A 25,978-nucleotide genomic window follows, 5' to 3' on the forward strand; every position below is an offset into this window, starting at 1 on the left:
ACGGCGCTGGACTCCAGCTCCGGACTCCTCTGGCTTCCAGGCTGCTCCTGTTCCCGTGCTCCTCCAGCTCCAGGACTCCTCGGCTTCCCGGGCTCCTCTCCTCCTCCTGGCCGCCGCCGGTTGTAGCCGCCGCGGCCCCTTCCATTCTTCCCTCCCCAGGTAGGTGCCGGCCCCAGCAGCGCTTCGAGGGCGGAGCTGCATCGCCCCAGCGGATCCGCTGCCCCGCGGCTTTGGGGGTGGGGGACATTGCTGACTGTTATCTTGGGGGTCCCTGGGGAGCATTGCTGGATGTTGTCATGGGGTGGCGGGTGCTGACTCGGTACCTACCCGGTGCGCTGCCGGGGGAGGCTCCGGTTCAGGGAACACCCATGGCAGCTGCTCTGGGTCTTCCCGAGCTCTGTGGTGGAGGCAGATGAGTTGGGGACCATCTGTAGTTTCTCTGGGATAGAAGCAGTAGGACAATGTCACACATCGCTGCAGTACTCCTCAGCTTCAATTCAGAACAGCAGCATCACCCGCCCCTGAGCAGGACCCAGCAGTGCACGAGTGGTAAGAGAAATCATTTACAAACCCTCCAAGCTAGTGGTCCTCTTCCTAGGAAGCTCAGTGGTCACCCACTACTGATAGTTCTTAACAAAGCAGCTGGCCACTTTCCTCTGGTACAAACCTGCAGCCCTCTCCTGGGCCCTGCTGAGACCCTCTCCTGGTGAGGAGCACCTCTGCCAGCGGGGTGGCTGTAGAGCCCCGGCTATGCTGCTCCAGGGGTTACCTTTCATCGGCTTTGCTTTGGTTTTATGTTTATCTGCTGAGGATAAAATACCCTTGGCAATGTGGAGGTGTGCTGCTGGGCTCCAGAGGTGGGAGGTGGGGCAATTCCCTGGCCATTCTCAAGAAGCAGCTTTCCCATGCCTGTAAGATTTCTGCAGCAGCCACCAGAGTGGCTGCCGAGAGCCTGGGACCACTGAGGAGTGAGTGGAGCTGCTGCTCCGTGGTCTGACCGATCATGAAGTTACTGTGGAAGCATTAGTCATCTTGGCCCAAGGGAAAGCAATGATTTTAATAATATTGTGACTTTGCAGTGTGAAGCAGGAGAAGATGGATCATCACTGTGGGCTGGGTGCGCTTTATAAAGATACAAATCCCAGTAACTAGTACTCAGAAGAGGTTAGTTTCAAGGAATAAATACCTGTGTCCCTTCCTCACAGCTGTTATCTATTGGTAGATTGTCAAAAAATAAATTAAGCTGCAAGAAAATCTTGAGCAGCTGACCTTGCTTAACACCAATATGTGCTTCTCCATTGTGTCTGGAACCCTCTTGGTCTGTTCCTGCACTTCCCTTTGTGGGCAGCAGTCTTGGTCTGGGTTACACTGCTGTGGTGTTACTGGGTTTCTCTAGTAAGGTGCATTTTCCCTAATACTCAGTTTTGTCTCCAGAGCAGTGAGCCTCCAGAGGGAAATTTACAAGCTGCAAAATGTGTCTTGATCCTGAATGCTGCTAACTTTTTGCCTCCTGGCTTCTCCAGGATGCAGCAGCAGAACATTCCTCAGGTCTGCTGGAAGTGACCTGTGAGTTAAGAGAAAAGTGGAGAAAGCTGAGCCAGGTCTGAGCACGCCATGGGAGCAAACACTTCCAGCAAGCCATCACCCTTCAGTGAAAATGAAGATGGTAAGAAATTTTCTTAGTTGTTGTCTGGGACTGCAAAGTGCAGAGATTGTTAGTTTGAGAGTCACCATGCTGGGATTGCAGACACCCAGACGTTGTTGATTAACTAAGAGTGTGCCAAGGTGTGTAGCCTTGGTATCCTGCAGAGCTATGGCCAGGGGCCAGGTGGTCTTTTCACCACCCCTCTCTGTGGCCAGGCACTGGAAGAACTGTTGGCAGAGCCAGCCCCTTTGGAGGCAGGGGGGAAATGCTGCAGATCTGCAGGCAGGTGAAGTTTCTTCTGGAGATCACAGCATAAGAAGGACTGGTATGAGGTGTGGTGGGAAGATAGTTTGAGTGATGTCTGTTCCCATCCCTGCTTTGAGGTTGGTGTGAGGGCCCCCAAGAAAGACCTGGTAAGCAGCAGCAGAGTGGAGGTTCCTGGTCCCTGTCCAGCTGGGCAGGTCTACCCGCTGGCGCTGGGAGCCCAGCATGCAGGCTAGGTTGGCTGGAAAAGGAGAATGCAGTGCTGAGAGCAGTGCTGGAGGCCAGTGTCACCATGCTGCCAAGACTGTAGAGACAGTCGTTAAAAGATTGTTCCTTAAATATATTTTCTGTTGCATGAGTCAGCTTGCTAACTGCCATATGGGCTTTCACCTAGGTACAGTGATAAAACGCAGATGTAGATAAATACAATCACAGAGAAATCAAAGTAAAATCTACAAGAACCTAGACAAGTCGGGAACTGCTGTCTCAAATGTAAGAACCCCAGCTGGGGAGGATGGAATCCTGGTTACTGGGGGCATAAAGGGAAAAGGAGAGAATGTTGGCCAAAATGTAGTCTTTTCCACTCAGTACCTGGGGAAAGAGGTCTCGAGGAGAAGTGTCCTTTCATCCTGGAAGTGCAGGGATCTATCCCTAGTAGTGCTGTCAGTGCTTCTGGTACAGCATCCTCTGCCCCAGCTTCTGCCCTGAGCTGTGGCTGTCTCACCGCTCCATCTCCATGAACATCTGCCTAGGGAAGAAAGAAGTTGTTCTGCACAACACAGTTTCCCCCTCACAGTCCTGGGCTACCCTGCTGTGATCCAGCCCTTCCCTCTACACCTCCATTCCTCATCCTCCAGGGAGGGTTTGGCACTTTGGGTTCTTACTAGCTGCTGTGCCATCAAGGAGGAACCTCTCCTGCCTCACCCCCTGCACTGCTGTGCCCACAACACCAGCTGCTCTCTGGCTGCTTGCCATTTTAATTATTTTCCCATATTTTTCCCCATTAGTTTAATGTGCAAGATGTCCATGCTGCAGGGTTTTCCTGGAGGTTTTATCGTTGCTGCATCTCACAGCTCAGTACTGGCCTCTCACAGAGAGCTGCTGGAGCTAGCTCAGGATGACTAACTCTGTTCCCGCTGCTGACTGTCTTCCTTGGATGGTGTGCCCTGGCTGTGGGACTGGCTGAAGCAAACTGAATTCTTCTTGGTGGGACTGGGCTCTCTGGGTTCAATGCTCTCCATGTGGTACCAGACCTTTTGCCTGAGAAATAAATGGCACTCTGGGCAGCACAGTGACCCATGCACTTTTTGTCTCTAATTAGTCCTATTTGGATATAATGGGGGAAGAGAAACCCAGCTGAAACAGGGATGTCCTTTGTAAACTTTTTCATGATCTTGGCAGATTTGTGACCAGAGACTGTCACCTTGGATGTCATAATCTTGTCCTTATTCTAATTTCAATTAAAACTGAAATTAATTACGACCTGCTGGGTACAGCAGGAGGCAGCACAACAGCTTTTCTGTTCCATGACAATGGTGGGTCACTGGGCTGTGGCCAGTGGAGAGCGGTCCCACCTTGGCTGTGTTACAGAGAGGCTTTTGCTTTGGGATCTGTGTAGATGCAAACAACAGCAGTGTGAGTGGTGAAGTGCTCCAGAATCTGATTCCCCACAGCCTGAGTTCCACCTCTGGCAGTTGGGTGCTGCAGCTGCATCTACCAGTTGGGCAGCTCTCTGCCAGATGCTCACTGGGGCATTGCTGGCGAAGGTGGGAGGAGGAAAAATCCCAGTCTAAAGGACATTTTGCTGTTGTGCCCAAAAATCAGGTCTGCTCCTCAGAGAACCGTGCTGTAACCTTTGATTTCATTTCTCTCATTACTTGTCAATTTCCCTGAACATAAAAAAGATCCTGAAGAATACTCAGGCAGCTGCAACAAGGTGAAACCTTTTGTAAAACAGCCTTGTTAAGGAGCTGACTCATGGGTGAAAACATCTTGATTTATGTTGTGCTATAGTGTTCTGAATAACCACGGGCAAATGTCTTCTCCCTCTTGTGCCTCCATTCTTCATCAGCTGGCTCCCTTCTCCTCCCACAGCTCAGCTGTTTGCTCCACGGACTGTGGGCCACCTTCTGCAGAGTGCAGAGACACATGAGAGCAGGGCTCACGCCTTGCTGGGCTCCCCTCACCCTTCGATGTGCACTCACAGTCCCTACACCTTTCCCAAACTGCTATGATTTGCTGTCATTTGTTTCCTGTTTCACCATCATTTTTATTATCTTTTTCTAATGGACTTCCCAAAGAGCCTTTCTTTGCCTTCAGCTGGAGTGGGATGCCAGCACTATTTTCTCTCAGCATTTCCTCTGAGTAGGCACAGTGGTGGATAATAAGCTGGTGAGATGAAAAGAAAATGTAATAACCAGACAGAAGGCTCAGTGCTGCAAGGTGCTCTCAACCCTGATGCAGTCAGGATGTGACCATGTTAAAAGCCAGATTTTGTGCTGCTTCTGGGCAAAAGAGTGGGGGGAAGCATTCTGGAGGATGGCAGCCAGATACTCTCCCCAGCTGGCCAAATCTGCTGGAAGATAGAGCAGAAATAGTTGGTAGGTGAGGGCAGTGGCTGGGCAAGAGTGCCATACCTCATTCTGCGGTCCTCTGCCCGTGTGCCCTCTAGCAACCATCAACTATTCTGTCTTTAAAGTGCCCCACGGATGTATCTTTATTCCTCTGCCTGGGTCTGTGTGGAGTTCAGCTCTTCAACACAGAGTAACTTGGGTTGTCCTTCCTAGCACAATCCTGTGCTAGCCCTTGTTTTGCTGAGGCTGCAGTGGGAGAAGCAAGGAAGGGAGGGAACAGAGTGAAAATGGGGGAGATTACAGTGACAGAAGGAAGATGTTGTAACAGACCATGGTGGGTGCTGGCTGTGCTGGCATGGGTGATGGGGATGGCAGGACCTGAGCACACTGAAGCAGTGAATTTCACTTGGCAGTTGGAGTCCAGTGGCTCTGGCAGGCCTGACTTGCCTCTGATCAGTTCTTCATGGCTGGTTAGGATCTGTATTTCTGTGTCTGAATAGTGTTCCTTGAACCTGGATTTAAAAATACAACCCCTGCTTTCAAAACAGTATGTCATGGTTATGCTTCAGTTGCTTCTTTATAGCAGTTGTACTATCTGCCTTGGCATCTCTTAAACATCATTTGTCTGAGTTGGCATATCACAGGAACTTTCCCTCTGAAGGGCAAATGCTTTGGTGCTGTCATTGTTCTAGGTGCCATCAGGCAGTGAAATGAGGCTTGTCAAAGCTGTAGATGTGGATTCAGGATGGATTCACTAATTTTGGTGCTGTTTGGGAGTAAGACTGGGGATGAGAGGATAGCTGAGACAGTATCTGGGACCTTAGGGTCCCTCTCCCCACAGTCACAAGCTGCATGGGACAGCAGGCAGCTCCTGCAGCTCATCGCTCTCCATAGCAGGCTCAAGAGTTTTTCCTTCCCCTCTCATTGTTATCTGCAGGTGATAAACATCTTCACTCTCCCTTTGCATTCTGCAGGTATCTACTGCTCTTCTCTCAGATGGTCTAACTGACAAACAGATCTAGTTAAACGCCTTATCAGCTTGCATTTGCTCCAATACTTGTGGCTGTTGTTGAAAGCTGGTTAGAGATGATGAGCTGCTATCAGAGCCTTTCTCTGATGCCTTGAAGAAGCATTTTGGTGTGGTTTGGTGCAGCCAGCAGCAGCAATCGTTGAGCCTGACTTTCCCTTTGCTGATGGCTGCTGGGCACAGCCCGGTGGAGAAGCATTAGTAGGGTTCAACCCAGTGACCGTTGTTGTGGTGCCTTCTCCTGCAGCTGGCAGCAGGTTTGAGCCCCGTGCAGTCAGTGTTTGCTGTAATCAGGGTAATTTGATTTGCTGTTTCTCTGAATCTCTTTACTGCCTGAGATGAAACACAAGCAGGTTCATCCTGCCTAATCAGAGACACTTGATCTGCAGTGCCCTTCTGACCAGCACTGCAGAATGTTCTCCCTTGCTGTGCAGATGTGCACCTCCCAGCCCCATCCTCAGCCAGAGGACAGGAAGTGAAGCACGTTAAGATTCCTCCCTCCCTGCCTCAGTGCAGCATCTGCAAAGATGCTGCTCTCCTGGTTCTCTTCTGAGCAGAAGCAGATGTCCTGGGTGAGGAATGGCAGCAATGCTTGCAGCCAGGGCTGCTGTTTTCATCTTGCACAGCTATCAAAGGGTTGTCTGAAAGACCACAAGGATCCAGCTGCCCATTTACATCTTCACGGGATATAAATGTGTGATGGACTCAACTTCTTTGCATCTGGTTTCAGCAGCAGCAAGATGAGGCTTTTGTGTTTAACAGGCAGGGCAGACTGAAGACACACATTGGATGGTTCCTTGCCTGGTCTGCTGTGGACAAAGGCTGACCCAGGGAACTTGCTGTTGCAGCTGAGCTGCACAGACAAAAAGCCTGTTTGAAACCAAGTTTTGAGCAGCAGCCACATCTCTAAAAGCAGCACAAACTTGCTGGAGTGTCCGTTGGTTTTTCTCAGCTCTTATGGAATCCCATCATCAGATGCTTGCTCAGCCATTTAACATTTGAATCTTTGCTCTTTCTTGCAGTCACCTTTGACCATTTCAAGATTTTGCGAGCTATCGGGAAGGGCAGCTTTGGGAAGGTGAGTATTTTGTGAACTGCTCACTGCATGGACCCCTGGGAATGTGGCTGATGGAGAGAGAGCTGAGCTAGGGTCTGACATGAGCGTAGAGAAAGAAGCCCCTGCATTATCAATGAGCTTTGACCTGATCTTCAACTCCCGGTAATCAGGAAGGAATCAGGGCCCCATTCCTCATCCATTCCACAGCCACAAATTATATTACAGGAGATTAAAATGACAAACAGATAAATCAAACAGGCTGAATTTAATTATCTTTCTGGAGAGCATTTTCTAAGACTTCCCAGCCCTGAACATCACGATGCATCATTATTAACAAGGAGCTACAGGCAATGTGGAAGGACAGGTGATTTTTTTTAGGAGGATATTTCTCTATAAAACATTGGTTGCTATTGAGCATCAGGTTATGGTCAGATGGTTTATTTTTATGTTGAAATCAGGTACTGCTTTCTGTTTTCTAACCTGTAGTTCTGTGGGAGAAAGAGTCACTGATGTGGGAGGAACAGACACCACCAAGATTAATCAATAATTCCCACTGCTAAATACAACACTGACTTGTGTGAGATTCCCTGTCTCCCATCCTTGTAGCAAGGAATTCCTCCCCTTCCTTTCAGCAAAATTTCTTCTATGGCTGAAAACTGGGTGCTGGCCATCTGTGCAGTGCTGCAGCACTGATGCATGGACCTGGGACCCGTTGGCAGTATGGACTTTGCTAAAGCCCCTGCAGACCACTCATGTGGCCATGTCTCACTGCTTGAGCTTGCTGACAGATCAGCTCTGATCTACCCCTTGATTTGCTCACCTAGGTCTGTGTTGTGCAGAAGAATGATACCAAGAAGATGTATGCCATGAAATACATGAACAAACAAAAGTGTGTGGAGCGTAACGAAGTGAGAAACGTCTTCAAGGAGCTGCAGATCATGCAGGGGCTGGAGCACCCCTTCTTAGTTAATTTATGGTAAGGTACTGCTCCTTTACTCACTGGCTGCACCAGAGATGTCAGACACCTTTCAGACCCGACATAGCTACTTCTCTGCTGCAAGCTAGTTTTGTGAGCAGCTGGTGTCTTGCCAGCACAGCACAATGGGCACCATGACGTTTGTGGTGCTGCCCACCAAGCCAGACAACAGGCAAAGTGTGCATGTCTAGTGGGAGGGCTGTCTCAGGCACTGCCTGCGGTGTGAGCAGCAGCAGCGGCCCATGAGTGCTGTGGGGAACAAGATTGCCCAAGAGGAAAAGATGGTATTCTCCAGAGCTCCAAGTTGGACTGACACTGCTGTGGTGAGATACTGACTACTTGTCTGCCTGTGACGTGGCAACAAGTGAAGGGATCTTTCAAGATCCTCCAGAGGGACCAGTCACTGCTGCTCCTATCCGTGATAAACACACCCAAGAGCTGTGCCTGCCTGGCAGGCTCCTGCCCATCTCCCTTCACAGCCCTTGGGGAGAGGGCAATCAGCAGCAAGCTGTGTCAGAGTGCTTGGTTTGGGAGGTTCAGATGTGGCTTTGTTTTTGTAAGTGTCTGATAGTAAAAAGTTCAACGTGAAAACATTTGGTTCCTGTGCTTCTCATAGACCTGCAGGTAGTTAGTTGTTCATACAAGCTGCTCTGGCTCTGTTGTGGATCTGAGGGTAAGTTATTGTCACCTGGAGTATAACAACAGGAGTTTAGTCACAGTGGGAACAGAGCATGGGAAGGTCATGAAATTACCATTTCCTGGGTGGAAAAGTTCCAAGTCATGATGAGTATTCCCAGAGATACCACCTGTCTCTTTGGAATCTGGCTTTTTTCAGTGTTACCACCCCTGAACCATGCTTGTCCATACGTTTTAGGTACTCTTTCCAGGATGAAGAAGACATGTTTATGGTTGTAGACCTGCTGCTTGGAGGAGATCTGCGCTACCATCTCCAGCAAAACGTGAGGTTCCAGGAAGGCACCGTGAAGCTCTTCATCTGTGAGCTGGTGCTGGCCCTCGACTATCTCCAGAGCAGACACATCATCCACAGGTCAGCTGGGGACCTCCAGGGTGGGCTGATGCTTGCAGACTGCAGTAGTGGTGGGCTTTTTCCTTTTTGATGTTAAAGGACAAACAGAGACTGAACAGCTAAACGAAATACTCTCCCAGGACCAGGCTTCCCAGGGAGAAGCGTTCTGTGTACAGCAGGGAGCGTCTGACTTCTCCCTCTGGGATGGTTGTAATAAGCATACTTGATTTGTTTGCTGATCCTGCAAAAAGCTGTCTCTGATAAGTTTAATTAGCTGTAGCTCATTAATATCCATCCTGGTCCAGGGAGAGTAGGCATCAGCACTCAGAATTCCTCTGCTGTCACCCTGGAAGGTGTCTCCCATTTGGTCCCTCCCTGCACGGTGCTGAGAGACGCAGAGCGGGACCAGATGCAGCTTATTTTGTGTGAGGTTGAATCTCTTTCTAGATGTGGGAAGAATTTATTTCTGGCCATCAAGATGTTGGTTTGTTTGTTTGTTTGTTTGTTTTTAATAACAAATGAAAAAAAAAAAAATACATGAGCTCTTCCAATACATTCAAAGACCAAGGTTTTCCCTGGCTGGAGAGGGAAATTCCAGCTCCAGACCAATGGACATGCAGCTGCTTCCTGCTGGGCAAAGCAGACCTTGGGGTCCAAGGGTTTTCTTAGGAGCTGCTCCTGCTCATACAGAGGGTATGAACAGGAACTAACACAGGATTAATGAAGGTGCAGGGAAGATCATCTCATTTATAAATATAATTCCAGAAGGTTGTTCTTGTGAGGTGTGAAAATGAAGCATGGTCCAGAATTTAAAACTGCAATATCCTGGCTGTTAGCAGGGGAAGAGCGTGTTGTGAAAGGCTGGTGGAGAGGAACACTTCATGTTCACAGCATCTGGCTGCCATTCCTGAACTGTGAAGGCAGAAAAGCCAATGTCTGATATGCCCATAGCTTGCCCTAAAAGTCAATGTCTGATATGCCCATAGCTTGCCCTAAAAGCCGATGTCTGATATGCCCATAGCTTGCCCTGTGCCACAATGGAGAGCCCTTCAGCAGCAGAGGGGGTTTTGCTCTGCTGTAGTTGGAGCCAGACCTCCTTGGGGAGAGTTCCTGCTTTCTCAGGAGTCTCATCTTTCACAATGTTTGTTTGGTTTTATACCTGCATAGATTTCTACTCTGATGCCCCTGATCTTGGCACAGCAGCCATCCTGGCTGCCCTGCTGTGGTCTGGGACGTGAAGCTGGTGTGTGGTGATGGGGACATTGCGCTGGCCCTCTCCACCCAACACCTGCTCACCAGCACCAAATAATGGATGAGCATGAATTAAAGATGTGAAATGCAGAACCCTGAGCAGCCAGGGATGAATCCTTATGCTGCTGGCTTGGCCTGAACATGCTGAGTGGGGCACAGGGGTGAAATCCTTCTCTATCAGTGAGGTGTCACAATAGCGGTGGTTATAGAAGTAAGGAGCTGAAAGTTCTTCACAGTTCCTTGCTGTCAGAACAAATCTGGATGAGAAGGAGGTTGATTCTGTAATGATGGAAAATGTGATAGCTCTGGGAGCACAGGGTGGCTGCATTGCCTATTCCGAGCTTTGTCCCTGCAGTTGTGTGCCCATGAGCATTGTGTGGCCATCAGCAACACTGCATGGCTGTAAACATTGCCAAGAGCTGGGCTGTTGTCCTGCTGTGGCAGCCTCAAACGGTCACACACGAGGAGAGGTAAAAAGTGGACATGCAAAGGGAAAAAGCTCTGGGCCTTTCCCAGAGAGTTATTGTAAACAAGGGTGGGAGCAGCGCAGGCTCAGGCAGCAGTGTGCACTTCAAGCATCTATATGTGTTTCAGGTGAGTTGAGTAGAACAAAGACTCCACGGCAGGCTGTTTAATTTGCAAATTATTTAATTAACACAGTAGTGCAAGTTGTTTAATTAATGCTATAAACCAGTGGGACAGTATTAGGTCGATAAAGAGACTCAGCCGAGTCCCTTCCCTGCAACATCTGTAACTGGGACCAGCAGAGACAGGCAAGAGATGGCTGCTGCTGTCTGAGCAAAGCTGTGCAGAGGCAGCAGACAGAGCCATGGCTGGAATGACTTCTCACCTACAGGGAGAAGAATGGGAAATATTTGTTGATTGGTTTATTTTTTTTCCCCAGGCTAGGAAATATTTCTCAAAAATAAATAAACAAATCATCAATAAACAAAGTGATCCCTGCTCGTTGTTTGCCTCTTGGGAGCGATCTCAGTGTGCTGGTGCAATTACCATCGCCTGCACACCAGCCTCAGCATGATCAGGAAAGGCCCCAGTGGGAATAATAATAAATGGGGAAAAAAAGGAATAATTGGTGGGGGGGGGGAAAAAGTTGAAATTGGATGAGAAATAAAAAGCTGTCCTTATGGTTCTTTCAAAACTGGAAGTCATTTTGTATCAGCAGATTCATAGAATCAGTCAGGGTTGGAAGGGACCACAAGGATCATCTAGTTCCAACCCCCCTGCCATGGGCAGGGACACCCCACACCAGAGCCTCATCCAGCCTGGTCTCAAACTCCTCCAGGGATGGCACCTCAACAACCTCCCTGGACAACCCCTTCCAGGGCCTCACCACTCTCACAGTGAAGAGATTCCTCCTCTCGTCCAGTCTGAATCTCCCCACCTCCAGCTTCATTCCATTCAAAGAATCCATTTTTTTCCAAACTCTTTTTGCTGAAACTTCTCTTGAAGTCTTTGCTTAAATTAATGTTTTCTCCAAAGTGCTGTCACATACATGCTTCTGCCCTTCTGGGCTGTTTGCCTCTGGCCTGAGGCTCAGTTTTGCTGCACTTACAGGGCAAACCAGCCCCTGAACCCACTCCGTAGTGTCCTGACAAAGAGACTCGTCCCTGTGCTCCCTTGTGGGGTGAGGGTGGCTCAGGGAAAGTACCTGGGGTATTTATAATTCACTGGCAGTGGTTTGGGTGAGAAGATGGCAGAGGGCTGTAAGCTATTACTGAATAATTAGGTATATTGTCTCTTCTGGAGTCCAGGTGCCCAGGTGAATTCAAACTCTAGCTTAATGACAGCATTTTCACAATAAAATCCTAACCCTGCCCATTTCCTCTCTTGAAGCCCAGGGCTGATGGTCAGTGTCAGGATGGCATTGAGTTACTCCACGTGTGTCTGCCTGCTGTGTGCCAGGCTCCTTACAGGCACTTGGCTGCCAGGTGCCAGGCTCAGCTGGCAGTGGGTGAGCAGGCACTGGTGTAATTAGCTCATTAAAACCAGGTAATGCCTTGTAAAGGCACTGGGGTGGATAGAGTTGATGTATCAGGTGTACCTGCACTTCCTTCATCAGGAAGCCTTTCCCTGCAGCATGGCTTTAGGTGCTGGTGTCCTGGGTTTGGTTTTCAGTGAGGAACCCATTTGTTTCTAGAACAAAGATGTTAAAATAATTTGCTCTTTACTGAGTAAATGTGGAACAGCTCTCAAATAGTATTGAAACAGGTTAAGAACTAAAAAGGGGAAAAAAGATAAACAGAAACTCCAACGTAGGTGGAGTACCCAAGTGCTGCCAGTCCAAACCACAGCAGCTTTCACCACCACAGCCCTCTGCCACCATTTCTGCTTTTGTTCTTTGATTAGTTATTCTCTGATGGCTAATCCAAACCCTACAGGAATACCAGGGATGAAGAGCCCCAGCAGACACCTTCCAGGACACACTGTCTCTGGATGTGGGTCCTTCCAGAGCCTGGGCTGTCCTAAAGCATCCATGGCAGTGTATCATGTCACTTTCCCAGGCTAATAGCTGTCTCCCTTCTCTGCCTTTTTCTCAGAGACATCAAGCCTGACAACATCTTACTGGATGAGCATGGTAAGTGCCAGTTGCTTCCTGATCATGTTCATGCATAAAAGCAGAGCCAGGAACAGAAGGTCCAAGCTCGACTCAAGTGCTCTCTTCCTCATTTTGTGCTACTCCCTCACCCTCATATACATGCAGAATGAGACCATCCTTCCCTGCCTTGCTTGGTTTTTGAATAACAGCTGGTACCTTCACAGTGCCCTAGAAGCATTAGCAGGGACATGTTTTGTGCTGCTTGTGGTCAGGTGCCTGGCAGACCTTATCCCAAGACCCTCTTGGCTCTTGATTAAAACTTAGCATGCAATTGTTTGAACGGAAATGCTGCTGCCGCCACGGGCTGTGTCATGAATGCTCACAGGCAGAATGAGCTGTAGCTGAACTGATAAACTTCACTCAGGGAATTTTTTTCTTTCTTGAGCATTTGGCATAGGGAGGGAGCTCCAAGGAGGATTTAGAGTGGGTGCAATATAGATACTGCTCTTGTTTTTTTCTTTAGTCTCTTGTTCTGGCAAAACTCTAACTTGCATCCCTCCCTAGACACCTTTTGGTCCTGGCAAAGCTCTCACAGTGAAGAGTTGTCTGATATTTATTAGCTTTTAACTCATTACAAAACCACTTTGTCATTTCATGTCATTGAAAGCCAGCTTGTTGTGAGAGATCTTCAGCAGCAACTAGAGCAAGGCACTGAGGAGAAAAAGTCAGTGCAGGGACAAGGTGTTTCTGAATTCATGATGACTTCAGGGGCTGCAGCTGAGATGCTGAAGCTCTTGGGGATCACTGTGGCTCTGTGTGACAAGGGTTGCCTGGCAGCACCTGAGCCCAGGCTCTGCCTGTTTTGCATATGACCTCTAATTTCAAAGTGCAAGCTAATTATTTATTTAGGAGCTGTTAGCACAACTGGCTCTGCCTCCTCATCCAAGTGCAGAAGCCTCTGCCCTGCCCCGTGCACAGACTGATGCAGGGACCCATCCTCTGCCTCCAATGCCCGCCACTGGACTGTGGTCCTGCTTGGCCAGACCGGGCCAGACTCCCAGGATCCCCAGTACAGTGTGGTGCTGGTGCAAGGCTGTGCTTGGTCAGCCCTCACCAGCAGACACTCTTGGTGATCTGTCACCATCATCCAAGAATCTCTGCGCCCACAGGACTGAGGTGCCACAGCCACCTGAGAGGGAGCTGGGAGAGCTAGAGCCATGGAAATGTAGGTCAGTGTCCCTGAAGAGGGAAAAAAAAGAGGGGGGAAAAGCTCTGCTTGTCCCTGCAGCCTCATTCAGCCCAGCAGGATGTATCCTGCACGCTCTGGTAATGACACCACAATTTAGGTTGATTTTGAGTCTGTTCTCTGCTGTCTGTCATGGTTTAACTGTCTGTGGCAGAGATTTCAGAGCTATTTGTTGTGGATGTACCCTTCAGTGTCCTTCTGACTGCCTTGTAATATTCCTTTTCTTCATCCATGGCAGCAAAGGTGTGCCCTCTCATGCATACAGAAAGCTTTGTGCACACACAGTTCAAGTTTTTCCTGTCCCCAGAGCAGATGCTGCTGGAGCATGTTTATCTGTATTTAGCCTGGTAGATTGTGCTTGTTTTTCAGTGTCTCTTTCCCCATGGAATGGAGCTGCAGCTCCTCATTCTCTCTCCCTTCAGGAGGTTTTCACAACAGTGATCACAAAATATGTGCTATTTGATAGCATCAATTTTTTATCATGTTCTTGATTGAGGCCAGTCCCCTGAGAGTACAAAGCACCCTAAGACCTTCAGCAATCAGACTTCAGGCCTTCATTTTGATACTTTCCTTGCCCTTCAGCTCTGTCTTTTGGCCTATCTTCCTTTCCAGCTGTAAAGGCCATTTCCAGCTGTGACTCCTTCAGCCTGTTGGCTTTTCATGTCTGTTAGGACTTGCAGCAGCCTTTTTGCCACTCTTAATCAATGCTGAGGCTGCAGGAGCCCTTGATCTGATCCTTGTCTAGGTTCAGGTTTTGGATGGTATTAATTCCCCCCTCATTATGCTGCACGTTGAGGTGTGTCATCCTGCTGCTGTAATGACCTTGACACACATCTCATGCATTTGCCTCTGCCAGCCTGGTCAGTGGCATTCTGTATTGCCATATCCATTCCAGCTAGGAAATTAAAGTGAGACATAAATACATTGGGCTATTGGGCAAATGTCTTGCTGTGCAATAAATAAAGAATTGGTCCAACATCAGAGATTGGGATCAGGTCCCACAATGAAAAAAAAAACTCCTCAGCAGGAGCCCACCTTCAGCAGGCATCCCAAGCACGAAGTGATTTCCTCCTTTAATGACGAGTCTATCGATTTGGCTCAACGACAGCACAGCTCACCTGGGAATTGGAGAATATAACAGATGGCAGTTTCCAGGAACTGTGACTAATTCATCTGGAGTTTTCAGCCAGGTCATTTGTCTAATAAAACTGAAGAAAAGCTCCGTTTTATCTCTAGTAAAAGTGAGGTTTTTTTGCAAGAGCCCAGTGGTGGCTCTGCTCAGAGCTGTTCTTTATACCAATGCTGAAAGGTTCTGGAGGGCAGTGCTGAACCAGGCAAGCTCATGCCAGTGCAGGCACTGCACACACAGGCCCTTTGTGCTCTCCTCTTGGATAAGTTACAGCACAGCCTGTCTGAGAATCTCCATTCTCCACAGCTCCCTATTGCTCCAGGTTCATCTTCTTTGAAATGCTACCTTAGCTGGATCTGCAGAGGCCTGATTTTTTTTTCCCTTCACAAAAAAACTGCTCTAGAAAGGTGAAAGAGCTGTGCAGTAACAGGTGCTGAATATCAGCAGAAAATCCTTTGCCCTAATCCAGAACCAAAAGCTTGATCTGAAAGTGCTGGTTTCAGGTGGGCAGGGTGAGCTCTGGGAAGGACTCAGTGTGGAGCACTGCTCTGGGTGTGCTGGTTCCGAACAGCTGCAACCAGAGACTGAGCAACCAGGAAAGCAGGAGCCTCAAAGGGTGAGTCTCAAGTCCAGGAGCAGCACTCAGTGTATCCCTTTTGGCTACCAGCAGCTTCCATCTGTCTTTCAGTCCCCCTCATTTTTTAACACTCCATGGCTGCTCAGCCTCGCTGTGCCATCTAGAGCCTTGCTGGCTTCTCTTAGTAATTTCCCAAGAGGGCAAGTTTATGAAACTTGTGATCTGTTTGAAGTGAATCACTTAAAAGATGCATCTAGAGAACAGCACTTTTGTGCTTGGAATCTCAAATTCTTAATAAGTCTTTATGATTCAGATTGATGAGAACAGCTCCCTAAAGAGGGGGGAGAGCTGGGGATGGAAGAGGGAGCAATGCAAGGGGCGTGGAGGACTTACCCAGGCAGGACAGCTTTTCTCTTGAGTGCTCCCCAGGGCTTTGTAACCTTTCCCATAGTGGGTAGACTGGAGAGGGGCTGATGATGTGGAGCAGGGTGAGCAACAGGGAGGGACACGTGCTGTGGGCAGAGCAGTCAGGTACCCCGTGGGGTCAGCTCTGATATCTTGCTCACACTCTGCCAGCAGAGTCCACATCTCACAGAGGGACCTCAAGTTTTCTTTTTCTTCCTTCAAACTCCAAACAAGCACTGTGGATTTGATAAGGAAGTTGGTGTCTCGGTGGCACGGGCAGCCCAGAGAGCCTGCAGGTGCCGACACAGGGCTGTAGGTCACTGTCCTGCTGGGCTGTACCTGCCTTTTCCTGCTTGGGGCATTCTCATGGGGGAAGATGGAATTCCTGAAGAGCTGAGTGAGGATGAAGAATTTAGTGGTTTTAGGTGAAATCACAAATTCTACTTTTATTCCCCAATGGTGCCCAGCTAGATCAAAGATTCACAGCAGGGAAACATGTCCCTGTTCTCGTGTCACAGAGATAGCCACAATTGTCTGGATGCTGTGAAACAGTTAAATCAATCTTTACAAGACAACAGGAGTTCATTACAGAGGCATTAACTTTCAGACATATCAAGGTGATCTTACTCCACCTGAACTCATGAACTGACAGTGCAGTGACTTTCTGGCTGCTGATGCTAATGACTGAGGGCAGTACTGTCACAGAGTCCAGCAGCAGAAGCCACTTTGATTTGATCTCCGTGGTAAAGGGGAACAGCAGCAGCTCAGCCACCCTCTGAGATTGCAGAGGAGGTTGATGAGTCTGCAAAACACAACAAAGCAAAACATCTGATGCGTGTGATAAGGAGCCCAGCTCCATCAGGGGTGAGCAAGTTCAGTGCCTAAGGAGAAGGTTCATGGGGTCAGGGAGAAATGGAAACGGTCTCAGTTTAATCAGAGGAATTAGGCTGAACTAGCCCAGGAGTTCCAAAGAAATTCACTTCAGTGAAGCCAGCCTTGTGCTGCTCGCCTGGAGTGCTGGGACGATGGGTCACTCACTGACGGGTGCTGGGAAAGAGGGAGATTAAATTAGGTGGTGCTTACCAAAAAAAGTGCAAGTAAAAGAGCAGACAGGAGCTAGGTGGAAGCATTTCCTTTCTCATCCCTGCCTTTCATTTCTGTCTCAGTTTGCTGGCAGCAGTGACGGCAGAAACCGGGCCTGCCCCCAAAGGGGGGTCCCTGGTCTTTGAATTTCTGTTACAAGGCTGTTTTGCTTGCTGCCATTCTGGAGACGTCCTCTAATGAAAGGAAAGGGAAGTGCTTAGTACCTGGGAACATCAAAGGGCGAGTAGCTAGAATGGGAAAAAAAACATCAAGGACTTTTGGATGGGGTTTTGAGTGGCTGGGTTTTTTTTCTTTCAAAATCGAGAAATTGTTTTCAGCTCTCCTTCCCAAATTTAGATAAAGTCAAAACAATGATCATTAAATTATTTCTTGGAGACCTCCAGGTTTTTTGCTCCCCAAAAGTTAAGTAAGGTGATGTTTGGTATAAGAGGAGGCATCTGTAAAGCAGCCTGCAAGCTGAAATATTTTCTGTTTGTTCTCCCACCAGAATTTTTTTTTCCCCTCTAGAAACTCTTTTCCGTAGAGCATTTTGACTCCAAGCTATTTCTGTGTGAAATTGAAATAACTCAAGTTGCATATTAACCTCTGTCTTTCAGGACACGTGCACATCACAGATTTCAATATTGCCACGATGCTGACTAAGGAAATCCAAGTCACCACCATCGCTGGCACAAAGCCCTACATGGGTAAGCAGCAATGACAATCATTAGTCTTTAACTACTGTCTTATGGGCTTGATCCCGCGGCACTGATGGGGTGCAAATGGAGTTCTTGTTGATGGGAGTTTGAGCTCCTCTTCCTGGTATGTGGCAAAACGTGTCTCTGAAATTAGGAGCAAGCTCAAGAGGTACGGCAGGAGAGTGTGGTAGGAGTTTTCCCCTCAGTGACACCCAGCTGATGCAGCTGGTAAATGTGGTTTCACACAGCACGACAGCAAGTGTACCATAAACAGGGATTTTAGTGCTACTACACCACACTGTACAGCATGATTTTGATTATAAAACAAGATAATTGCACTCCTGAGATCTTGGAGCATTTCATAGCAGCAGCCAAGCCATGCCAACATGCTCTATCTCCCCTTGCAAAGGAAAATGAAGCATGAAATTTTGGTCCCTCAGTACATTAGGGCACCTGCACTGCTGCATCACCAGCAATAATTGGAATTTTTACATAAGCTGGCTGCTTTAAAAAGCAGAATTACTCTGTGTTTAGGACAGGTGATTTGGCTTAAGACTTGATGCTTTACTGGGCAGTAGCACCTACTCAGCTGGGGCAGGGGGGACTCTGTTCTCTTGTCAGGCTGGCCAGTTGAAAGCATGGCAGTGATGGTATCAGGTCAACATTTGAAACAGGCAATGAGGCTTTAGCTCTGGTCCAGTTACAAAGGTGAGAACTTTGGTTCCAGTTACAAAGATGAGAGCACACCTCTTTCTCAAGGCCATCCCACCATTTACACACATTAATCAATTAAGTTCTGTAACAGTCCATTGAAGCAGAAATTGCCCCATTTCACAGGTGGGGCGCAGAGAAGCTGGAACGCTTGTTTGTGTTTTGACACAGTAGAAAATGTTTCATTCTGTGCTAATTGCACCTGTAGTTAGTCAGCAGTGTGGGGGTTTTAAAGTGTATCTGCTCCCAGGGCAGGAAAGTACCTGGGCTAAGATGGTGTGCTGGGATCTGGTTCAGGTCTGGCTCCCAAGACAATGATGCTCAGTGCTGAGCACATGAGGCTGGCAGGTCCTGCTGGGCAGGGAGCAGAAGCAGTAACCAGTGTGGAAGGTAGGGGTGGGAGATGAGGGCGGTTGGCACAGTTAGGGGTTTGCTCTTCTCTCCATGCCAAGGCTCCTCACCAGCTGGTATTTCTGCTCTGCAAGGCTGACAGCAGTCCAAAAGATAAACTTCTGCAAGGAACCCCCTGTGTTCTGACTCAAGTCCACTGTGGCAGTGTTTTGGTAAAGGACCAGTCCACCAGTTCTGAAGAAAAAAGCACAACTTACCAAAGGTGTGGTAGCATCACTCACTAGGTTGTACCCCGAGTAGAGCAGCAAGGTGTTCTCTACAGTCTGTGCATCTCCTTTCCACTCGAGATGGCAGCAAGGCAAGCTGTCCTTTTTCTCTGTTTTACAGCACCTGAGATGTTTAGTCCCACTAAGCCCACTGGCTATTCCTTCGCTGTGGACTGGTGGTCACTGGGAATCACTGCCTACGAGCTGCTCAGGACCCGGGTAGGGTGCATGCTGTCCCCCTCTCCATCTGTCCATCTCTGTCCTTAAATACTCTGTTGGGAAGGTTAATGCTTGAGGACACAAGTTCTGCCAGGACGCTGGTCATGGGGAGAAAGGACAGGTCCTGCAGCAGCCTGAGGACCCACCTAGGACTTGGAACCCTTCCTGAAACATCACGTTTGCAGCTGATTTGAGACATGGGAGGAATCCTGCTCCTTTTCACTTGTGAAGAATTGAAAACAGCAGCACTTTTGACAGGGAATATTGGCACAGCTCTGTAGATGGATGTAGTATATAGGCATATAAAATCTAAACACAGGCTGGTTGATGACACAGGCTTTGGGGGGTTTGTCTCCTGCCATGCTGTGTAAATGTCTGGTTATTATCATTGTTCTAGCTGACTGTTGTTTTGTTTATTTCAACTGAGCTACGATCACAGAGGGAGAGACTTCCAAGGGGAGGCTTGGAGAACGAACAATGAGACTTTGTTTGAAGCTTCTTTGCTCTAAAAAGCTTTCCCAAGGAGCCTGTAAAAGCAGGTAAATTAAAATGCCCCCCATGTGTTATTCTCCACAGAGGCCCTACCACATCCGCTCCAACACCTCCACAAATGAAATTGCTCACGTGTTCAAGACAGCAACAGTGATGTACCCTGCAGCATGGTCTGCAGAGATGGTGTCACTCATCAAGAAGGTGAGGCCATGGCCAGAGCAGCGCTGGGGCTTGTGTCTGGGCACCTGGGGAAAGCACACCAAGTCATTTCATCCTGATCTGTAGCCTTTGGGGCAAATTGTAGAGCGACATTGTAAACTGTGTCCAGAGCCGATGTCAGTGACCTTCAGGTGGTGCTATCTGACAAGCATCCAGCTCTTAGCGTTGCAGCAGAGCAGTGCAATGACCAGCTGCAGAGCTGGGTGATGGAATGGAGTTTGTGCTGGCAAGCAAGGTGTTGCTAATGCAGCTCTTCTAAGGACACCTGAGTTTTGCTTCTAGACTTTCTCCTGTGACTTTGTCTCTCTGCAATGACATAACTTGGAGGTAGATAATGATACCTACCTCAATAAATTTGGACCAAAAATTGAATATATATATTTTTTTTAACTTAAAAAGCCCTGAAACACTTTTCCCAACAGTGAAAAGATCTGCAAGTGCTGAGGCTGCTGAAATCCTTTGATGCTGGGTGGTTTATGCACCACTGTAATTCATTTTTATTAGAGCTGTTATCAAAATTGCTTCAGAATCATTACTGGGATCATTTTGAAGCTGAAATCATGCTTGAAGTGAAGCCATCACTTCAATAAACAGAAGTACTGCTTGACAGTGCCAGGGGCTGTCTGCACTCAACAGCAGCAGAGCTGAGGTGCTGAGCCTGTGTGACAGCATGAGCTGCAAGGCTGGGAAAATGTGTAAAGAGGTTTCTAATTCTCAAATTAGTGTAGGCAATGAAGGAGTCCTTAGTGCAGCTTTGTTCTCTCTCTTTTTTTTCCCCATTATTTTTTCAGAACAGTAGACAGAAATATTTTTGCTGTCTCTGATGGAATACTCTCAAACTTCTTAATGAAAATGGGACATTGATCCCTTGCTGAGACAGGATCATGGCAGAGTTCCCCAAAAGAAGATTGAAGAATATCTCCATTTGCTTAAAATTCAACAGAGCTAGTATTTCATTAAGCCTAGCAGTAACATAGGGGTATGAGCTGCAGAGCAGCAATGGAGACAGAGGCCCAGTGTTCCCAGCCCTGCTCCCTTTCATGGGGCATGGCTCAGCCCAAACTGGGAACTTTGTTCTAAGCGATGGCAGCTGGAGCTCCTGGAGTTTCACCCCAGGGCCCATACCTGGTGTGACTGCCACTGACCCCTCTGTAGGTGCCTGACCTCTGACTGTGCATCTCCAGGTCTCACTCTCTCACCTCTTTCATTTTGCTCTTGCTGCAGCTGCTGGAGCCCAACCCTGAGAAGCGTTTTTCTCAGCTGAAAGATATCCAGGACTTTCCATACCTGTCTGACGTGAACTGGGATGCTGTGCTCCACAAAAGGATCACGCCAGAATTTATTCCCACAGTAAGGCAATTTGACTTTAAGAGGTTCTCAGAGTGCCCTCGTGCCTGGCACCAGATAGAGACTTACAGAATCATCACAGACTGGTTTGGGTTGGAAGGGACCTGAAAAATCAAGTAGTTCCAAGCCCACCTGCTACCAGCACAGATACCTCCTATTAGACCAGGTTGCTCAAGGCCCTGTCCAGCTTGGCTTTGAACACGGTACAGGGGGTGTTCTGACTCTGTGTGCAGGTCTAGTTAGTTTATTTCTGCCAGGATTCAACTCCCAGGTGCAGTCTGGTTTTTGGGAGACTCTTCAAGACAGGCTGTGACTACTTAAGGCATCTTTCTGTCCCCTTCAGAAAGGCAGACTGAACTGTGACCCAACCTTTGAACTGGAAGAAATGATCCTAGAATCCAAACCTCTGCACAAGAAGAAAAAGCGCTTGGCTAAGAAGAAAGACACCAACAGAAGCAACTCCTCCCAGGTGAGAGCTGGCAGGTGCAAGCATGTGGTCAGGGAAGTCTCTTGTATTCCCAAAAAGCTGATTGCCATCTAGCAAGACCACAGAAAACTGTTTAAACAGATCAGTTTTTTTGTCCCTTGTGACCAACTTTATTCCCCAAACTCTTCCACATCTTCCCTCTGGAGGCAGGCAGCATGTGCAGACACCAGTTTTGTGTGAGAGGAGAATCCTAATGCCATTCTCCCCCCTGAAGTGCTACAGATGCTCTTTATCTACAGATATCTATCTCCTTGCAATTGTCCTTGCAGTACCTTCCTGAGTCAAACTGTGATTTTTTTTCCTCATCTCTTTGTTTTCATATTTCAATGTCAAAGGCCTGCCATCTTCAAAAGCACCTGGAGATGCTCCAGAGAGACTTCATTGTTTTCAACAGAGAAAAGTAAGTGTTGGTGCAGAGGCAGCAGAAGAGACTCTGGCCCTTGGCAAAGCCTTTCACAGAGCTGGGTTTGGGGCCACCTTGGCAGATGCTGTGGGTGGAGGTTTAGGAGCTTCATAACAAGGAGAGCAGGCACCTGGTATGCTGGTTGCTCTGGCATCTGACACCATGGTGTTTCTGTCCTTGAGGTGGAGGGCTGGGACCACAGCCACAAGCTGCTTGAACTGTCCCATTTGTGCATGCTCTGCTGTTGTGGGGGCTGCAGGGACCCTCCCAGCTCAGCTGTCACTTTCTCTCCCTAAGGGTGAAACACCACCACAAGGACACCCAGGAGACACTGACAAAAAGCAGAGGCAGATCCCAGGAGGACAACCAGAACAACAACCTCTGAGAGCAGCATAAACCCTGCTGGAGTGTTTCTTATGGTGCCTCTGCATGTCCACCTCAAACCTTCATGGCACTGGGCCACTGGATTCGTCCACTGCTGCCAGGACACTGCCCACAGCCCAGGAGAGGGTGGCTGGTTGGAGCTGGGACACTCACTCCCTGTGCTTTCCACCCCACAGCCTGTGGATCCTGGGTGTGGGGGGAAAGGCCGTGGGTGCTGCCTTTGCAATTTGCCACAGTCAGTCAGACTCAGATCCTCTTATTCTGCTTTTCTTGGTGGTAGGAATGTGACTGAGTGAAAATGGATGAGACAGTTGTCACCCTTTCAGCTTGGCTAGACAGCATCACTGCCCCTGGTGCTGCCTGCAAGGTGACTGCCAGCAGCATCACCCAAGGATTGAGCATGCATTGTTTATAGAGCTGTCATCACTACCATTGGTCTTGGCAGTGGATCCAGGCTCTGTGGAGCTCCAAAGTCTCCATGGGCTCATAGCTGGTTGCACCAGATAGAAGAGGCTTCTCTCAGCTGCAAGGTCTCCACCGGTGCATAGTGACAAGGGTGGCTTTTGTTTACGGACACCTCCTGTGAACATCCCTTGAGCGTGGGCACCAAGGGCTGGAGGTGGTGAAGATCTTCCTTAGCTGGGAGCAGTGATGACCTTCTGTAGCTGGGAGGAGGCAGCAAAGGTTTGCTGTCTCTTTCCCCCTCTCTCCTTGCCGGTTCCTGTACCTGTTTCTCATAGAGCAGGGCTGGCACGGTGGGTGCTCATGGCACGCAGACAGATGTGGACTGAAGAGGAAACAACCAGGCACTGCTGAATGACTGACATGCAGCTGCTTTTCCAGGCCAGCCTTTAAAAAACATCCACCATCATGTGATACTGCCACAACTCACTGAATCTGATTGGGCTTGGCCTCCAATACCAGAGGTAACTCTGAATGGGGATTTTCAGCCTCTCTGACATTGAAGCCATGCCTGATATAAGCAGCTCTCTTTGCAGGAACAGCTACACTCTGGAGCAGGCTCTGCCCAAGCTGAGGTTGGCCAAAGCATTTCTTTCACCTTCATGCTGGCAATGATGCCAATGTTTAAGTGCTCTGGCAGACCTGAGGTTTCACCTCCTTCTCTCTCCTGTTCTCAGCAATATAATGAATGAGTGAAGAACCATTTGCCTCTTACTTACCCAAAGGTTGTCTTTGTGTCCCCTCTGCCTTCCTGTCTTTCTGATCAACTCAAAAATCTGACCAAGTAAAAAAACGACCTGAATAAAACCCAACAGCAAATGAAAGGCACCTTCCCCAATGATCAGAAGTCAATGTTACTTCTGAGGTTATTTGCACAGCAAAGCAGAAGGGGTGTTCCTCCTCCCTAGAGCCCTAAGGGCCGTGCACATTGGTTTCCTCTGCACAGTTGGTTAAGTGCCCCGCAGGCAGGGACCGGTGCACAGCAGTGCCACCACCTCCTTCCACATGCTGTGCTTGGCAGCCTGGGCTTTTTGCTCGTATCAGGCTCTTAGCATGGTTGCAGCACAGGGAAGATTGCAGGGCTGGGAAGAGTGGCAGCAGCTTCGCTGTGAACTGCTGGTGTGGAAACAACCAACCAGGGAAGCATGACCCTTGGTCTGTCCAGGGAGCTGTAGTGTTGGCCTGGAGTTAGTTCATGAGTGCTTGTCATAGTCCTCAAAGCAGGGCACTGCAAGTGGAAAGCCACCTTCACCTGCTGTGTCACAGCACACCCTGCTCCTCACTCGGGAAAAATCTGTGGCTGCATAAATATTGTACTGGTTGGCAGAAACCCCCAAAACTTTGAGAACTTAAATGACTTCTAAAGTCTTTCCTCCTTTCCCCTCTTTCTGTGTGAATGGAGGCACAGCCTCAGCTTGATCAGTACCAGGCAGGAGGGAAAAGTCTTGAATTATTTGAGAGCAGAACTTCACAAAACTCCTAAGCATGAGCAGCCTTCCTCCCCCCAGCACAGCTGTTCTGGCATGGCCCCCAAAAGATGGCTGCATGGACAACTTGTCCTGAGTTGCAGGCATGTAAAAATGAATATTCCAAGTATTTGACCTTAAGGGCAAGGGGGGGGGGAGAAGAAAAAAGAAAGGAGAAAAAAAGACCAACAACAAACAAACCCAACTGTATTTATTTAGCACAGCCAAAATTGGCACTTAATTTTTTGTAGTACTTCACAAACAATTGGGTTCCTCTGCATGCTCTGCAAATTTTGGGAGGTTGTGACCCTGGGTTTGATGAACAGCACTGGACAGAAGGGGAGGATTTAACTCTCAGCCTCCAGGCCAGCCCTGAGCACAGGCCATGCTGTGCAGAGGTGGGCTATGCACCACAAAGATACCAGGTGCAGCTCTAACTGGCATCATGGTCCATGATGGCCAGGCCAGGCTGCAGTCAGGGACCAGAAGGACAAACTGAGCAGCCTGTCACCCAATGCAGTGTGCCAGCTTCCCCAGACCTCTGCTCTTGCCCAAGAAGCTCTGACCTGCAGCAGCAAACACCATGCTGCTTCCACCCAACGGTGTCTTCCAGCTCCAACACAGCCCACAGACCCTCCTGGAGCCCCACTGCCCGGCTGGCCCACAAGGCACAGTTTCCCCCCACCCCTGCCCAGCAGCAGCCCAAGGAAGACAAAAACAATCCAACCAGCCACAGCAGTTGTTTGAAGGAACCTTTTTTTTTTTTAATAAAGTGTACAAAGTAGTAAAACTCCTGACACGAGGCGCTGCGGCAGCTGTTACAGAGATGATCTGGGCTCCCCGTGGGGCCTCGCAGTGAAACGCCAGCGAGCGCCGGGCGGGGATGAAGGACACCAACACGACACGGCCCCGGCTGCCCCTGCCAGCACCCGTGAGCCTGCCCTGCCCGTCCCACGCCGTGCCTCAGGCCGGCCCCACGCTTCGCCTGCCCGGCTGGCTCCCCAGGCCGGGTCCTTCCCGCTGCCCCGCGCCACCGCATCCCACACGCGTCCAACACGAACACCACACTGACCTGTCTGAGCGGCATGCATACAGAGAGGAGGAGGAGAAACACGACCCGACCGCACCCACAACAACAACCACAGGGGTTTAAGGCTATGCATAAAACAAAACGAAGCAATATCTTTAAAGCTAGGTAGCGAGGAGCGTTTGTGAAACATAAGGCTTGAGGCTCATCAATTCTTCAGAACAGGTTTATTTGCTTTTCCTTCTTAAACACCAAGGTACCATTTTTATTCCTTCGCTTCCGCAGGGGTTTTGTTTCCTCCTCGGCAGGGACACTTAACTGAGGGAGGTGATGTTGGAGCGGCCTCCTGGGGGCGCAACGATGCGCTTGCTCGCGGAGCGAACGCCCTCATCAATCTGGGTACCTGGGAGAGGAAAAAGGCACAGAGGAAACGGGGACAGCCAAGTTAGGAGCATTTTCTTCACAGGACTGAGATGTCAGGCAGCCCAGGGTCTTGCCAAAGGGCCTCCCAAGGCTGTCTACAGCAACCTGCTCTATCTCCACCTCCAGTAATGACCATGAGAGCTGTGCTGGCTTCAGTGCCTGTGCAGACACTCCTCCATGAACAGACCCACACTGAAAGAGCAGGG

The 25,978-nt window shown here is 49.0% G+C and overlaps 2 protein-coding genes across 4 annotated transcripts in view; one reads left to right on the top strand and one right to left on the bottom strand.

Moving 5' to 3' along the window:
* Nucleotides 1-82: 82 nt before the first annotated feature.
* On the top strand, nucleotides 83-25,086 carry STK32A (serine/threonine kinase 32A). Of its 2 annotated transcripts, XM_068159267.1 has the most exons (14): nucleotides 529-549; nucleotides 1,080-1,164; nucleotides 1,524-1,666; nucleotides 6,532-6,587; nucleotides 7,391-7,542; nucleotides 8,417-8,590; nucleotides 12,379-12,416; nucleotides 17,435-17,524; nucleotides 18,965-19,062; nucleotides 19,639-19,755; nucleotides 20,998-21,123; nucleotides 21,464-21,589; nucleotides 21,943-22,007; nucleotides 22,308-25,086. In XM_068159267.1, the coding sequence occupies exons 3-14, from the start codon at nucleotides 1,615-1,617 to the stop codon at nucleotides 22,393-22,395; spliced, it is 1,182 nt and encodes a 393-aa protein (XP_068015368.1). In that variant the 5' UTR covers nucleotides 529-549; nucleotides 1,080-1,164; nucleotides 1,524-1,614; the 3' UTR covers nucleotides 22,396-25,086. The 2 variants fall into 2 exon arrangements, with proteins under 2 accessions (XP_068015359.1, XP_068015368.1); XM_068159258.1 differs by lacking the exons at nucleotides 529-549; nucleotides 1,080-1,164 and adding an exon at nucleotides 83-159.
* The window catches only part of DPYSL3 (dihydropyrimidinase like 3), a 32,720-nt gene continuing 31,803 nt past the window's right edge, over nucleotides 25,062-25,978 (bottom strand). For both annotated transcript variants that reach the window (XM_068159235.1, XM_068159244.1), the window contains exon 14: nucleotides 25,062-25,752. In XM_068159235.1, the coding sequence (XP_068015336.1) occupies nucleotides 25,664-25,752 (89 nt within the window). In that variant the 3' untranslated portion in view covers nucleotides 25,062-25,663. The remainder of the gene's footprint in view (nucleotides 25,753-25,978) is intronic.

This window comes from Melanerpes formicivorus, unplaced genomic scaffold, assembly GCF_026170545.1.
Source record: "Melanerpes formicivorus ecotype bairdi unplaced genomic scaffold, bMelFor1.0.p_v2 SCAF_2, whole genome shotgun sequence".
Lineage (NCBI taxonomy): Eukaryota > Metazoa > Chordata > Aves > Piciformes > Picidae > Melanerpes > Melanerpes formicivorus.

What these genes read in the sequence shown, in the direction of transcription:
- STK32A (XM_068159258.1), top strand. Translation starts at nt 1,615, where the DNA reads ATGGGAGCAAACACTTCCAGCAAGCCATCACCCTTCAGTGAAAATGAA. An exon ending in AGCAGACACATCATCCACAG is followed by an intron (nt 8,591 to 12,378) that starts GTCAGCTGGGGA and finishes CCTTTTTCTCAG; the next exon opens with AGACATCAAGCCTGACAACA. An exon ending in ACGAGCTGCTCAGGACCCGG is followed by an intron (nt 19,063 to 19,638) that starts GTAGGGTGCATG and finishes TATTCTCCACAG; the next exon opens with AGGCCCTACCACATCCGCTC.